Here is a 15,050-nt window from a genome sequence, read left to right on the forward strand (position 1 = left end):
TTTACCAGTAATGCTGTGTGTGGCAACTTCAGCTGTGACAGAGATTTGTAAATACAAGACACAGTCTGTGCATTTTTGATTTGTAATAATTATTATGTAACTCAGGGCTAACAGACAACCAAAAATAATGTATTACCTCAGTGTGCCTTTGTATGTCTTTTAAAACAGTTAAACCAGCAATGATTAAAATCTGACAAATGAGCTCAAGATATCCTTTTTTTAAGGGAATTGAAGGATGTTTAAACACAGAATAATTTTGCAGCAAGGGTTTAAACCTGTCGTGGACTACTGTGAGCCAGACCCAATAAAATGATGTCTCAATTATGCAGGAGAAAACAAACATTTTATAACAGTTACACCCATATATCACACTGTAATACAGTGACAGTAACATTATAAGGCAAGCAAATTACTACAACAATTTGAATAAACAACTTGAGTCTACATTGGAAGCTTTACCAGTTTTCATGGGAGAGTTGTTGTATTACATTACATCATATTTAAGGCCTCTGATAGTCTTGCTCGTGCCCAGGGCAAGATGATCTCCAAAGGTCCCCTCAGCAGATTATTTTAAGGGTTAGAGGACATTTTTGGGCCCTTCCATGAGCCAGAGCCTGAGAAAACAGACCAGGTGGTCCTCCCCTATCGGAGGCCCTGATGAAATTATACAGCTATTTTTATTTCTTTCCACCCACATGTCTTCATAAAGCTCCTCTGCCCGCCCTGATGTCTACCCTGAGACCAAACATGAAATGCAATCAGAGCACCTAAACCTGGGAAATGTGGAGAAAGACTGATTTCTTATCTGATACAATTCAAAGTTCTGTATTAGTCATGTATTTACAAGCAGTCTGATTTGCTTCTGAATGGTACTTAATGAGTTGTCTTTTATGGCTTCGCTTAGATATGTTGGCTATCTCACGGCATCTTTGCTAACCTGTTTAAAGGGGCACTTTGTAGTTTTGGCGAAGAAATTCAGACTCACAAATGATACAATGATAATACACTGAATAAACCAGCCATTCTCAGAGGAAAATAAGGTCCACAAAACACTGTTTATATTGGGCGGACCCTGCCACCTTTCTAGCTACAGAGTAAAACAGTATGAACTTGTTGTCCTTTAAGGTCAGCATGTTTATTCAGTTTATTCAGTCATCAAAACAAAGACAAGTTATTTAGGTGTGTAAATTAATCAATGAAGATCTTTCTCTTCTGATTAAGATTTCTTCTCCAAAACTACATAGTGCACCTTCAATTAAAAATCTAAATCAGTCAATATAAGTATCCGTTTTCTTTTCCTCACCGCCCCGCTCCCTTTTCAGGATTATGGCCGTGTTCCTCTAGGCTACGAGGATCTGTTCAGGAGGAAGCAGGAACAGTGGGCTCATCATCACCACCATCACAACGCCAACAGGCCCTCCCAGTCCTCCCCCATCTTCACCATCGATTTTGGAACTGAGGTAGGAAGCGAATAAGATAAACAACATGTGTGCACGCACAAACACACAGAGCATCATTACGGGCGTTTAAAGGCATGGCAGTTAAAATTAAACCGTCGGCATGACCCGTTTATTAATAGCGTCACTGTAGCCACCTGAAGCTCAGAGTAACAACGTGCTTGTGTATTTTGCCATTTAAAAAAAAAATATGTAGGATTTAATTCCTTTCCCAAAAGCTTTGGCTGTGTCCAATGCTATTTAAGTGGGAGATAGTTGCTTAGCAACTGTGGAGGAAGATATCATAGCAATGCACTATTGTGGCGTGTGTGGGTGTGTGTGTGAGAGAGAGAGAGAGAGAGAGAGAAAGAGCGAGAGGAGAGACTTTAACAAGCAGTGACTCAGGCTTTCAGCTGAGTAAAGCTTTGTTTAACAGCATGTCAGATGTGTTTTTGCGAAGACGTCCGCTATAAAATTTAGCTCTTATTAAAGAAACCGCAAGGACTTTTCAAGTGTTTATTCACTGACCTCAATTTAGTTTTGATGCCTCTGTGTAACCAGCATGAGCAAACAATGATGATGATGATATCCAGTGCCTGCCACAGTGATGGCTGCATGTCAGCACTGGCAGCGGGAGCATAAATTCAAACTAGGTGTGTGAGCCTCCCTAAAACTTGCACCTTTTGTATAACATTCATTTTACATGCGACATTGTCCAACCTTTCATGCATTTTGTACAGTGTAGGGTACACTCTTGACATAATAAAGCACATCGCCTTTTCATTTAAGCACTTTAAAGTGCAAATCTTGACGTGTTCAGTGCTCTTATTTCTATTGATTGCAACAAGTCCACTGGGGCTGATCAGTTAGATCATTAGTAGCTCCATTTTTTAATTGGACTGTGGTAACAGAGACCGTTGGAAGATGGCCTACCTTTGCATAAAGGGTGGTCAGTCCAACCAACTGAATAATTATTGACTAATTTCCAAACCATCATGTCTGGCTAAAGTATTAGAAACTAGTAAATGATCAGGTGACAACATTTTTATCTCAACACTCCATATTGCAATTAGGTTGTAAACTGGGGCATGGTACTGTGACAGCAGCATCGAAAGTCTTGAACTGCGAGTGTATTCGATAAGAAGCAGGATTGTTGTGCCTTATTTATTGGTTTGTCTAAGGTAGGAATGCCAAAAGTGGGGCCTGAGGGCCAAAGGTTTGATTTGACCTGCCAGATTTTCCAGTGAAAAAAAATATTAATGACAGGAATTATCATATGAATATGTTTAGTATATGCTGTGATATTTTTTGTGATAAAAATGCTCTTTAAATATATAGGATCCCTAATTATTATTAGTTATTTTTCATGATCTGAAATAACACAATGTGTGACACATTGAGCAGGAAGTGAGTCAATTAAGGGAACAAAAATGTTAAGGAATTAAGTAAGTCGTAAACGCCAAAATAATTTAGATCAGACTTCAGATTGTCAGATTTTCTTTTCTTGCATCTCAAATTCTCTTGAAACGGCTGAAAAATCTTGTAAATGGTTTGTTAAACACCTGTTGTGGCTGATGGCTGTCAGTCCAGTTTTATGAGTGTAACAAGGTGTGCCACAGGGTTCTAGTCTAGGATCACTTTTATTCACAATTTTTTTGGCCAGGTAGTTCAAAACTTACATTTTCATGTCTTTTATTTTAACTGGTGTTACATCTCTCAGTGACGTTCCTTGTTTAAATTGAGGTAATGGTTACAGGTCTCCAGCCAGTCACAGGACTGACACATGTAAACAGACAACTGAACACTCTCACTTTCACAAGTTTGGGCAATTTAGAGTCTCTATTTTAATATTGCCCTATGTATTGTGCAAACAGCTGCTTTCGCAAAACACTGCTACTGTACATCCTTATTTCTGTGACTTTAAAACAAATGCTTGGCAGATCAATCAAGGTTTAGTAACATGTATAACCTAAGGAGTGTGCCTCAACATTATTTTATCAACGTCTCTCTCTCTGCTTCAGCATGTGGAGAGCAGTGGAGGCCAGTGCGTGGGGTGCAGGTTCAGAGGCGAGGAAAGTTTAGCGCACTACTCTCCATGGTCCTGTGGCACCATCGGTCCCTGCCTCAGCCCCTTTGAGCCCGAAACGCTCACACACACCTCGGCTCACTCCTGCTCGGAGCACTCGGTGAGACTCTTCCCACACAGGGGCAGGCACTCAAACACACATCTAAATACAAAGTCAGTGTCTCCTTCTAACAGCTTCCTCTCATGCAGGAGTTGGACAGTAATGGAGGTGGAGGTGGTGGTGTGAGCAGTAGTGGTGTCGGGAAGCGATGGCTACATTCGTTGGATCACTACCGGCGCTTAAAAGATGAGGACCCGATCATTCCCTTCAGTGAGGGGCCCATTATCTCCAAGTGGGGTGCCATATCCAGGGCGTCTCGCACAGGCTACCACACCACCGACCCTGTCCAAGCCACGGCCTGCCAGGGCAGCGCCAACACCACACCCATCAACTTTAAAGGTGAGGAGGAAAAGAGGAGCGTTACAAGAGGTGTGGAGGAGACTAAAGGAAGTAGACATGAAGTGCAGGATTGAACAAGGCTGGCACAGAGAGAAGCAGAACAGGAAGTGATGTAAAATAAGGCTTTTTTTTGTCCTTGTGTAGCTTTCAGTGTTCAGTCTGTATCACATAGTCCTATATCATTCATATGTCACCATGGTTATGTTCTTAGTATTTCACTTGGATTTATTTATTTAATTTAGTCTTTTTTACTTTAAAGGGTGCAATATGTAAGAACTGACTCCCTGTTGTATTCATACTCTAAACAAACGGGGCAGCATATCACCAGAGTAACTGCTAACGATAGCTGCTGTTAGCTAGTTAGATCAGTTAGCCATGCAGCTACTGGTCCAGACTGGGAGTTCAGAGAAGGAGTGTTGGTGTTTAAACCACTAGCACAGGTGCTTTGGGACGAGGCTAGTTGGTTAGCATGCTAGCTTCAGTAAATCTCTGAATATTTTCTCTAAAATGTTTACATATTGCACCTTTAAGTCTTTCCACTAAATATTATATAGCTACTTCATAATTAATCAGAGTTATTGTGATGCAACTGTTTTACTGTTTACTGTCCATTATCTGTAATGCACCTCGTAAAAATATACAGATGCATACAGTTTGATATAAATCTTCTTTGTATTATTATTATTATAAGGTAAAAATTGCTTTATTTTTTTTGTCTTCATTGTTTACATTTTTTTGTTTTTTCTCTCAAAGATTACAACCCCCACCTGGATCACAGCGACTACAGGTGGAGCTCCAGAGGATCAGACTCTTCCAGCCACTCCAGTTTCCTAGAGAGGTAAAGCCCATTCACACTCACTTAAGTCTTACATGCTGTTGAATGATTGGGAAAAATACACTGCACATGGAAAGATGTGAGATTTTAAGCATTTAGCCACCTGTTTCTTGCTGTTATAAAAAGTCCACAAAGTCCACAAACCCAGTGTAAAAACAGTATAAGTTACATTTCTCTCTGCTTAAACTTCCCCGAGAGCACGTGGAAGTTAATTCCTGAGTGTTCTTAACGCGTTTGCTCTCACTCTTCCACTCTCATCCCTCGCTCCTATCTCATTGTGCTGCAGTCATTTCCTCTCTGTGTTCAGACTAAAAATAGAGCTGCTGGCTGGTTCATAAAAACCCAGTGGGCAGTCAAGAAAAGGAGTCAGGAAAGCCCTCTGCACTGATGTCTCCAATGCACAGAACATATTTCAATATACTACCACGCAATATTATTAACCATCACCAGGCCGCTAGATCATAATGTAATGTTTGATCATGTTGTAATTAATTTTATTTTGCTTTATTTTACCTGTATTATCATCACCAAAGATACTTAAAACAAGAAATGTAAACAGTTGTCTGTATCTGTTTTTCCATGGTTTTAGTGAGCAGCTTTGTGCATCGGAGCTTCACCGTCGAACTTCAATAAGCAGTGGAGAGAAAATCGTGTCTGATCTGCAAGCCCATCAGACCGCCTACAGCCGGGACCGGAGCCGAACCGAGAGTGAACCGGACCCAGATCGAGACATTGAGCTCGAACTGTGCGCTCTGGACATGGAGGATTCAGACCACCAGGAGATCAAGTCTCAGGTTGGTATGATAATATCAGATATAAATCAGAGTGAAATTCTTCTCTATTACTGCAGTGTAAATGTTTATCATCTTTCTTTTTTTTTTTATCTATCATCTTTGCCTCTCAGGAGTCTTTAGACCTGGCCACCCCACAGTCTCAGGATGCCTCCCACCTCCTCCCACCTCCCTGCTCCTCTCCCCTTCTCTCTTCTCCTATGGAGGAGCACCCCCAAACAGAGGGTCCTTTGACAGAAAAGATAGATGCTCACCTGCTTAAAAAGATGGCCTTCAGGTGAATAAAATGGTAACTGGTGTTTCGCAGGATCACCCTCAATCTGAGTCATCTTCGACCTGATGAGCTGGCCGTAGTCACTCTTTCATTCCTTTCTCCCTTCCTTCCAATCTTGCTGTTTCTCAGGAAGTCTCTGTCTCCTGGAGGGTTGGTCTCAGGACTGGGCATGGGCAAGCTGGTGCTGCGGACTGGACCTCCTCGGCTGGGGGACGCCTCCAACCGGGCTGGTCCTGAAACGGCAGTGACAGAGATGCTGCTCAATGGAAGCTAAGGGGACACAAAGTCAAGACACTGAGCTGCACCAAGCTAGAGCTGAGTCGCTTGCCCACAACCAGATCCTGGTTCAAGGGAATACTATTTAATTCCAGCCTTCATATATGTCCGTCATATGCCTAAATAAAACTTGTCAGATATGGGTTAATGGTCTGTGCTGTGCCACATCACAAGGGGCAAGAGAAATCACCAATGTACAGCTCCACAGAGAATTTAGTAATATAACTGTTTATGCCTAGTGAGGTTTAGGTATTTATGCTTGAACCACAATTAGGAGATAGGCCACAACTGATCTAACAGCATCTTCACCACATACTTTTACATGACACTGTACTCCTGCGGATTATACATCATCTAGTTTGTTGTCATTTAACATGGCTGACAAAGACACACTTTCCAAAAAATGAAAAAATTCAAGGTTAGGAGCGCTTCCTGGAAGAAAACTCCAAGGCACTATCTTTTAGACAAATAAAATGCCATCGTCAGGACTCCCCGATCAAGGCTTGATCCTGAAAAAAGGCCGCACTTATGTTTGATGGCCCTCTGTCAGACAACAATAGCCTATACAGTAGAAAACAACACAGTATGATACATGATTTTTTTTCAGTCATGCCACTTTTTTCACTTTTTTTGTGAACGTTTTTACATTAATGTCGATCTTTTCATTTACTTATTCTTGTTTTTTTTATATGTAGCTTGGATTGACAGCTTGAACTGAGATCCCAACATTTCACATCAGATATTGTCATGACTGAGATAGTAAATATGAGTTATTTGCTACAGTAAAACATCTGTTTTTAATCATATTAACAATCTAAATCACTGTATGTAATCGCTCTCTATTTGTGTGTTTCCTCAAAGGCAGTTGCGCGTTTAAGGCCACGTAGCTATCTAAAAGTTACATTAAACAAAACAGTTTAGCACTTTTTGCCACCTTATGAATATCTGACAATTATTTGTCATGTCTCCTTAAATCTTAGTGCATTTGTTTCCGTAAAACATCCTTACATGGAAATACCCGCATCCGGCTTGATGCTACTGTTTAGTTTATAGGTTTATCGTTATATTGCTCAGAATAAAAACGGACAGGCCGCTCCAACCCTCTGAGGAAATAAAGCACTGCAGAAAACAGAGGTCCTCTATGCTGATACTCAAACAAGCCTCTGTCTTTTAATAGTCATATGACATTTTAAACATTGACCTCTGAAATCCCTCAACTGTCATGAGATCGCAAAAGAAAGTGAGACAGTCATAATCATAAAAACTTGTAAATTATCATGGGTCACTTTAGGTCAGGAGGGATGACAACAAAATAAAGATGTGTGTACTCTTATTTTTTTTATCCATACTGTGCTAACTTTAGCATTGTATCAAGGTGACTCATACTGCATAACTAAAGAATACAGCAATTCATTTTGAAACAGAAACTTGCAGCTGCAGATTTAGTAGATTTCTACATATGCCACATGAACACACAATCTTAAAGGTCCCATATTATGCTCATTTTCAGGTTCATACTTTTATTTTGGGATACTACTAGATGATATTGACATGCTTTAATTTTCAAAAATGCATTGTTGTTCTTATAGTGTCCATTGATGCAGCACCTCTATTCACCTGCTCCGTTTTAGTGCCTGTCTCTTTAAGGCCCCCCATCCCAAAAAAGCCAAGTCTGCTCTGATTGGTCAGCTCCCACAGGCCTGAGCAGTCACCGCCCATCATGTCTCCGCCTCAGCTCTGCTGGTGTTTTCGCAACCACAGGCATGCTGGTGTCTTGGCTGAGGGCGGTGACTGTATAGTTGTCACTTCACAGCCATACAGAAGTGTCGACGGCTCGTTTATAGGCACAGTTTCTGAATATGTGCTGTGGAATGAGCGTTTTAATACCTTTACAGTATTTACATAGCACCCAGACCTGGGTTATAATAAAAAAAGACATGAAAAATCTCACTTTCTACAATATGGGACCTTTAAAAAACTATTTTTTCATCTTTGTGTGCCTGTAGTGGTTCTGGCATTTAATTCTGCTGACTAGTCTCACTGCTCTCTCTCTCTCTCTCTCTCTCACTCACACACACACACACACACACACACACACACACACACACACACACACACACAAACACAAACACACACACACACACACACACACACACACACACACACACTCACAGTAAAAGTGTGCACAAGCTGTTATTCACACACACACACACACACAGTAGACACAAACATGCAATACAGTGGCCTTTCTCTCCTTGGTGTTATATAGACTTAAACAGTGGGCTCTACAATGACTTATTGTCCATGCCCACTGACAGACTCCCGTTCTGTTTCCGAGGTGTGATCTCTGACATTTTTGTAAGCCCCTGGCATTTTCTGTGCTTTCCAGTCCACTCTCCTTTATGTACAATGTAATCAATATTCAGAGGTCGTGCGCAAAAGCCTACAAAAGTGAGGGACACCATTTCTTGCGTTTCTTCATGCTGTATCTTTGTTTAACTTTTTTAAAAGTTTTGTTTTGTCCTTTTGCATTCGCTAACTTCTGTGAAGTTGTTCGTCGGGGTATTTTGTATCAGGATCCTTGTTACTCTTGTTTCGTTTGCTGTATTTTACATCATAGAGACAAAACTGACAGTCATGTCTAATGTTCCTCTGTGTTTGCTGGTCATCAGTACGCTGCTGTACGCCCAGCCTCGCCTCACTCAACTTGTAATGTGTGGCTTGGTCGTAATGACTTTAACATGATCCCATTCTAGATGCAGATTTTAAAGTCGTGAGGACTCCCGAGTTTGTTTACACCCATTCTAAATCTTATGAGATTTGTGTAGAATGAGAGTTCAAGTTCAAGTTCAAGTTTCCTCTTTAATTTGCTTTTTCAGCAGCAATGTCTTTCCTCTCAGATTATACATTTAATCCAATTTTAGAGGATGGCAGAATGGCTGTACATGTGAGGATTCCTCATTTAGTTTCAAGTTCGAACTTTATAAAACTGAATGAATGATGAAATCATGGACTGGTAACCCAACTTTGAGAAGCGGGTAGACAAAGTGACGAATTAGACAGTTCAGTGTGACTTGATGTGATAACACTCCTTTGAAAACTCTCCAGTGCTTTGTAGAGTTCATTACTGAGATGAAAAGGCGCAGGGATTTAGCTGCTCCAAGTCATGCAATTAGCTCAGCTGCCTACCGTCGCTCTGCATCTGTTTACAACTTCACCTTTGAAGTCATGTAAGTGCCATGTTGTGTACAGTACAGTACAGTACAATCAATCCCTGCAATTTTCCTATAGCTTTTTTTCATATTCCTCTACTGTAAACTATGTGAAGAGGGAAAAGGCTCAGTCATGTGCGAGGAGGAGTGAGATGCTTCTCTCGCAGTCCCGCTTTGCTCCATTAGAGGAGGCTAGATCCTTGTCTGTCTTGAATCGCTCAGGGAAGACTTAAGTTGCTCAGCTACTTTGGCTTTTTCTAGACTCATCACTTAAATATTCTGTGGAAGTATTTGCCTGATTTTCACTTGGCCCTGCCACCTGAAGCATATATGAGTTCAAGTGTTAGACTGATTATATTGTTTGCCAGTGTTTACTTTGCCAGTGTTTTCTTTTGCCTCTCAGTATCAATATTGGCTTTGCTATTCCTGTTTCCATGGGAAAGGGCTGGGCACTACTGTATGTAAAAACAGTATTGTGAGTATTGAACTAATGTCAACGTGATACTCCCCTGTTTCCTTTTAAAGTGTCCATAGAGCACTTGCTGTAGTGGCCAATTGCACTGCACTAATTCCCACCCCATCACTGCCAATGGGTGCACTCTGCCCCCCCAACTTCCCTCCACCCCACCACCCCCCCATGATCCCTGCATCCTGCGTCATGCATGCGATATAGTCCCTCTTGTGATGGCAGAGGAGTATTGATGATTCTGTAGTTGTGATACAACACACCCAGCGCTGTAAGAGTTCTGCACATGCCCACTGTGTGGCCACGTCAAGTGCTGAAGTTTGCTTGCAGCATTTTACTCGTTTGCTCATGAAAATTGTTTAATAGAGATTATATTATTATTATGACTGATGATTATTGTTCTTACCACATTTGGTTGTTGTTGTGGTATTTTTTTCCTTCTTGGTATATTCTCAATCTGCTTCTTTGTTTTAAATTTGACAATTTGCTGAAATTTTTTATTAGACAAGAAAGTGTCTCATTATTCTATATTATCCGGGGAAAAAGCCTGTTTGTTGATTGTGAAACATATGATGAACTGATGTTTTCTGACTATTCATGTCTGTATTAGACATTTTATTTGCAAATCTATTGTTCGATTGAAATGTAAATGAACTATTAAGAGATGGTACACATCCGTCATTGTATACAGTCTGGCACCATCATTAGATGGACTTATAGTATAGACGCTCATTTATACAACCTGTGATAATCAGATATATTTAAATGTTTAAATCATTGGGGCAGTTGTGTAATGTTTCAGAATGAGGACAATAAAAAATCCTTAAGAGACAGCATATCCAAAACGTCCCCGTAATGAATAATACTGTTACGTATTCCATTTATTTCCTTGGAAATATCACATTGTGAAAGGTTTCCCTTTTACTTACTGTAAGGTGATGCAGGACTGGAGTTAAGTCTAACCTTTGATTGATGAAACTGTTTGAGTATTGTTTGACTGACTGATTCTTCTGTGCATTTTCTGACTTGTTCATCTGTATTACACTGACTTACAGACAGCTTAGCCGAGCAGCGTTTACTGCTTCTGTGTTGCACTGAGAGATGAATTGACGAAAAGGAAGATTTCAGCACATGAAATTGCATGCTACAATAAACAAACAACAAATAATCCTTCTTTGCGATTCTTGTCATCATTTGTGAATGCTGTTTATGGCAAGAGAAGTTTGATAACACAACCAATTCATGGGCCTTGAGCTGAACCCCAGGGGGGGTCATATTACACAACACACCATAAAAGGGCATGCTAATCATGTAGCAACGTGGTCATGCAGCACTTAACAGGAAGAAGCTCAGCTAAAAGCACATCATAACCCTTTTTACCTGAACGATATGTCATACAAAAAGCTGAGACTCTACATGGAATGAATACCTATAGTGAAACGTAAGAAAAAATATGTTTTACGGGCTCTAACATGAGAAATCTACAATGGCACAAATGTAAATATAACTCTACTAATATCTTTATAACTTTGCTCTGCTACACTTTATTAGCATCAATCCTGACAGAATTTTCTCTCTAAAAATGCAAAATTTGGAGACAACACCAAGCTGTTTTAGGATAAAAACATTACATTATGTTGCTTTAAAGGTTCCCTGTGGAGTTTTTGGCCTCTAGTAGCATTATTGAGCAATGCCTCTTTTGTCTGGCCTGAGGATGTACATGCAGGTGCAAGCAGGTGACGCAATTTAGTTCCTGCCACTGTTCCACTGATCTACAGGTGGGGGTAATGCACCAAGAAGCACTGCAATGTGCCAGCAACGGCGGAGAAGAAGAATCAAGCTACTGTAGTGCATATGGATGCAACCGATGCAGGATTTAAAGTATTTCTTGCAAATGTTGTATTATTTATGTATTGTATTATAACAATCCATACAATACATCCATCTTTGAAACATAGGCTGCTATAAAGATTTGACTCTTGACAGTGATTAACTACATAACTACATGTAGATACCAACACCATCTTATTAGATATGTTCCAAACATTATTCACATTTGCTCAGAGTTCTTATATTACCTTTCTCGCTGCCTCATGCTGTGGTGTGTAATTTAAATCTGAACAAGTGAGCAAGTTGGCTAACAAAACACAGGGGGGTGCTAAAAGTCTCCTACACTCACTGGAAAACCAAGAGGAAATAAATTACAGTCAGTATTACAGTAAACTGTCCTTCAGAAATCTGTCCAACAAGCTTTGTGAGTCAGTGTCTGAGGAGCCCTCTCTCCTTTTTTATGTGAAAAAGGAAAAGATTGTTTTGTGTTACCTGGTGCAACTCTGATAAAACAGGCCCTGACAGGCTGGACAGGAAGGGCCAGCATGACCGCAACACAATGAGAGCAGAACAGGGTGTGTGTTTCTCACAACTGACTGCTGTGTGTTTGGAGACAGATCCAAGCAGATTAATCAGCCTGCCGCCTTCACCGCTCCACTCAAGATCTACTGTAAACAAGTGGTTGGCATCTTGACTTTGAACTGGTAAAGTGATGACTTTTCTAATGTGTGATAGGTAATAATGAAAAAAGAAAATGGCAGTTGCTGTTGTTATGATGTTAGTTATTAATTCATCATTAAGAAAATGATTAGATGATGCTTTGGTGGGCCTGAGACAAAATACTGCAGCATCCACACACTTCAAGATTAAATTATTAGGCCAAATTCTTTATTATGGCCTTGGTGAATAAAAAAAGACAATGGTGGAAACTGTACTTGAGTACAATTGTGAGGTATTTCTACTTGGGTATGTTCACTTAATGCTAGGTTTCTTTCTCCTTCTACTCCACTACATCTCAGAAGAAAATATTGTACTTTTTTATCAGTTATAATACATTATTGTGGATTTCCATGAAGAAATTAACTGAGCTCTGCCTGAACAGCTGCAACACTAAAGTGAACATATTAATGCATCAGTTAGAATAATTAAATGACATATATGATTCTGAAATTGGCCATATTGCATAATGAGTACTTTATTTTGATGCTATATACTTTTGTACATTTGTTTAAATGTGCACTGTGTAGTTATGGAAAAGAAATTCCAACTCAGAAAGGTAATATTTACAATATGAATAAGGTAATAATACAAATTCAAAAATATTTACTTATATCCATAACTGAATACAAAAAGCTGTCCTCAGAGAAGAATAAGGTCCCCACAATAATGTTTGAAGCTAGAAGGGTCCTGCAAATATAAACAAAGTAAAACACTATGAAATTGTGTTTATTCAGTTTTTTCAGTCATGAAAAACAATCAGAGACAATCTTTCTCTTCTGATTAAAATTCCTTTCCCAAAACTACATAGTGCACCTTTAAGTAAGATTTAATACTTGACTTTTACTTGTAACAGAGGGTTTCTAAACTGTGATGTTACTTCTTTTACTGCAGTAGATTATCTGACTATATTACATCTCCCACCTCTGTAAAAAAACAAACACTTGCAACTGACCTGCAATTTATTTGATAAGAGTGATGACTTGACTTGACTTGTCTCTGACCTGGGACCTGCCTCCAAAAACCCAAACACAGCTCTGTGCGCATCATTGTCGTTAGGTAATTTCCCCTCCCTCAGCACAAGCGAGGGGCACTGACAGGCGCATGCGCGGTGCGGGTGTCAGCGGGTTGGTTGGGCTTGTGTTTACAGCTCGGCTGGATGCTGTTGGCTGCTGATGTTATTGGGAAAGTGCAATGTTGTGCCAACCGCCATTGGATTAAACACAACAGTGGGAATAAAGGTAAGCTGTTTTACACTTGCATGTGCCTTCACCCTTAAAGTTTAACGCGGCTGTCTCTTCAGTTATGAAGAAATGTAGCTACCTTTTTTTTGTAACTGCTAGGGTAGCATGGCTAGCTGACGATAGCTAGCTAGCTGTACACAGTAATGGCCTGTATGCAAGCTCCCTCCAGCGACGGCCTGTCAGCGGGTTTATTCAGCCGATTATCGCGAATATCTTCACATAGCAGGTTGGCTTTGAAAGCTTCATGGTGACGGGATAGTTTCCCTAATTGGTCACTGTTTAGTTAAACACCCTCGTCGGTCTTTAAATCGATGAGTGCTGAATAGCTATCTTAGCTAACGTTAGGCAGGTTGATAAGGGCTAACTGGAGCAATAAGTTAACACTGGAGCTAGCTGCTGTAGACTATGCTCGCCCAACGTTATCGAGCAAAAATATTATCTATTAAAGTTATCTATTAAAGAGCTGTGGGGTTTGAAATGTATCAAGGCCCTGTGAGGCTTAACAGACTTCAATGACATGTATTAGGGTTGCTTGTGTCCAGATTAAGTGGTGCACCGGTGAGACCAGAAAGCCAATTAATGCATGCTACCAGTAGATCTGTCTGATAAGAGGCGGTTCTGGAGTATTTGTATGAACTGTGAATTGTTAAACATCACATATTTTCTTCACATTGGTTGCCCTGGTTTGTTTGTCACTTCATATTTCAGCTCAGGGCGTAATGACAGCAGGATGTGCTTTGTTTTTTATATAGTGTGTTTATAGACTGGTAGTATGGTTTATGGTAACTGTACTGTGTTTTTTTTTTGTTAAGTATGTATTTATTCAATAATGCTTCACACATAAATACAAGTTAATTTTGGCATCTATACATAAGACACATATACAGTTAGAAATCACATCATAAGAAAATTGATACTCAATGAGTTTTTTATCGTTACCACAAGACAAGATGAAAAGATTAATTGCATGATTGTGAATCTTTCCTTTAAACTGTAGTTTAACAGCCCTACAGATGTTTACAGATGTTTACAGGTTAGGTGAGGTTCTCCTATTGTCACATGATAAGTGAGGCACCAGCAGGGTTTGTTTTGTAAATGTCTCTCTGTGGTGGCGTTGCATGGTGTCAAGATGCATTCAAGATTTGGCACTTGTCTGCTGTGAAGCATTGCCTGACAGAGCTTGATTTTTTATCCATCAAATGAACTCCACTGAAACATTTTATCGGTCCTCTTAGTTCGGTTCAGCAGCACTCATTACAATAGAAATATAAATGTTATAATACATTTGAAAACTAGCTGGATAACTGTAAAAATATGTGAATGACTTTATGTTAATGCATTATGCTTCCAGATGACCTTTGTGACCACGATATGGTCTGCCCAGTCAAAACTTTAATTATAAAACTATGTAGGTTTTAAATTACCCTCTCTGACCCTGATTTCA

At 40.0% G+C, this 15,050-nt stretch overlaps 2 protein-coding genes across 6 annotated transcripts in view; both read left to right on the forward strand.

Moving 5' to 3' along the window:
• The window catches only part of rc3h2 (ring finger and CCCH-type domains 2), a 32,133-nt gene extending 21,148 nt beyond the window's left edge, over positions 1 to 10,985 (forward strand). For 3 of the 4 annotated variants that reach the window (XM_084382321.1, XM_084382323.1, XM_084382322.1), the window contains exons 14-20: positions 1,323 to 1,460; positions 3,458 to 3,622; positions 3,712 to 3,961; positions 4,715 to 4,799; positions 5,386 to 5,590; positions 5,701 to 5,864; positions 5,991 to 10,985. In XM_084382321.1, the coding sequence (XP_084238447.1) occupies positions 1,323 to 1,460; positions 3,458 to 3,622; positions 3,712 to 3,961; positions 4,715 to 4,799; positions 5,386 to 5,590; positions 5,701 to 5,864; positions 5,991 to 6,135 (1,152 nt within the window). In that variant the 3' untranslated portion in view covers positions 6,136 to 10,985. Of the gene's footprint in view, positions 1 to 1,322; positions 1,461 to 3,457; positions 3,623 to 3,711; positions 3,962 to 4,714; positions 4,800 to 5,385; positions 5,591 to 5,700; positions 5,877 to 5,990 lie in introns of all 4 variants that reach the window. The other variant, XM_084382324.1, reaches the window with a different exon arrangement.
• Positions 10,986 to 13,475: 2,490 nt separating this feature from the next.
• Positions 13,476 to 15,050, forward strand: part of rabgap1 (RAB GTPase activating protein 1) — a 73,907-nt gene continuing 72,332 nt past the window's right edge. For both annotated transcript variants that reach the window (XM_084383419.1, XM_084383420.1), the window contains exon 1: positions 13,476 to 13,603. The gene's annotated coding sequence lies outside the window, so the exon portion shown is untranslated. The remainder of the gene's footprint in view (positions 13,604 to 15,050) is intronic.

Source organism: Pagrus pagrus (assembly GCF_965226575.1).
Source record: "Pagrus pagrus genome assembly, chromosome: 19".
Taxonomy (NCBI): domain Eukaryota; kingdom Metazoa; phylum Chordata; class Actinopteri; order Spariformes; family Sparidae; genus Pagrus; species Pagrus pagrus.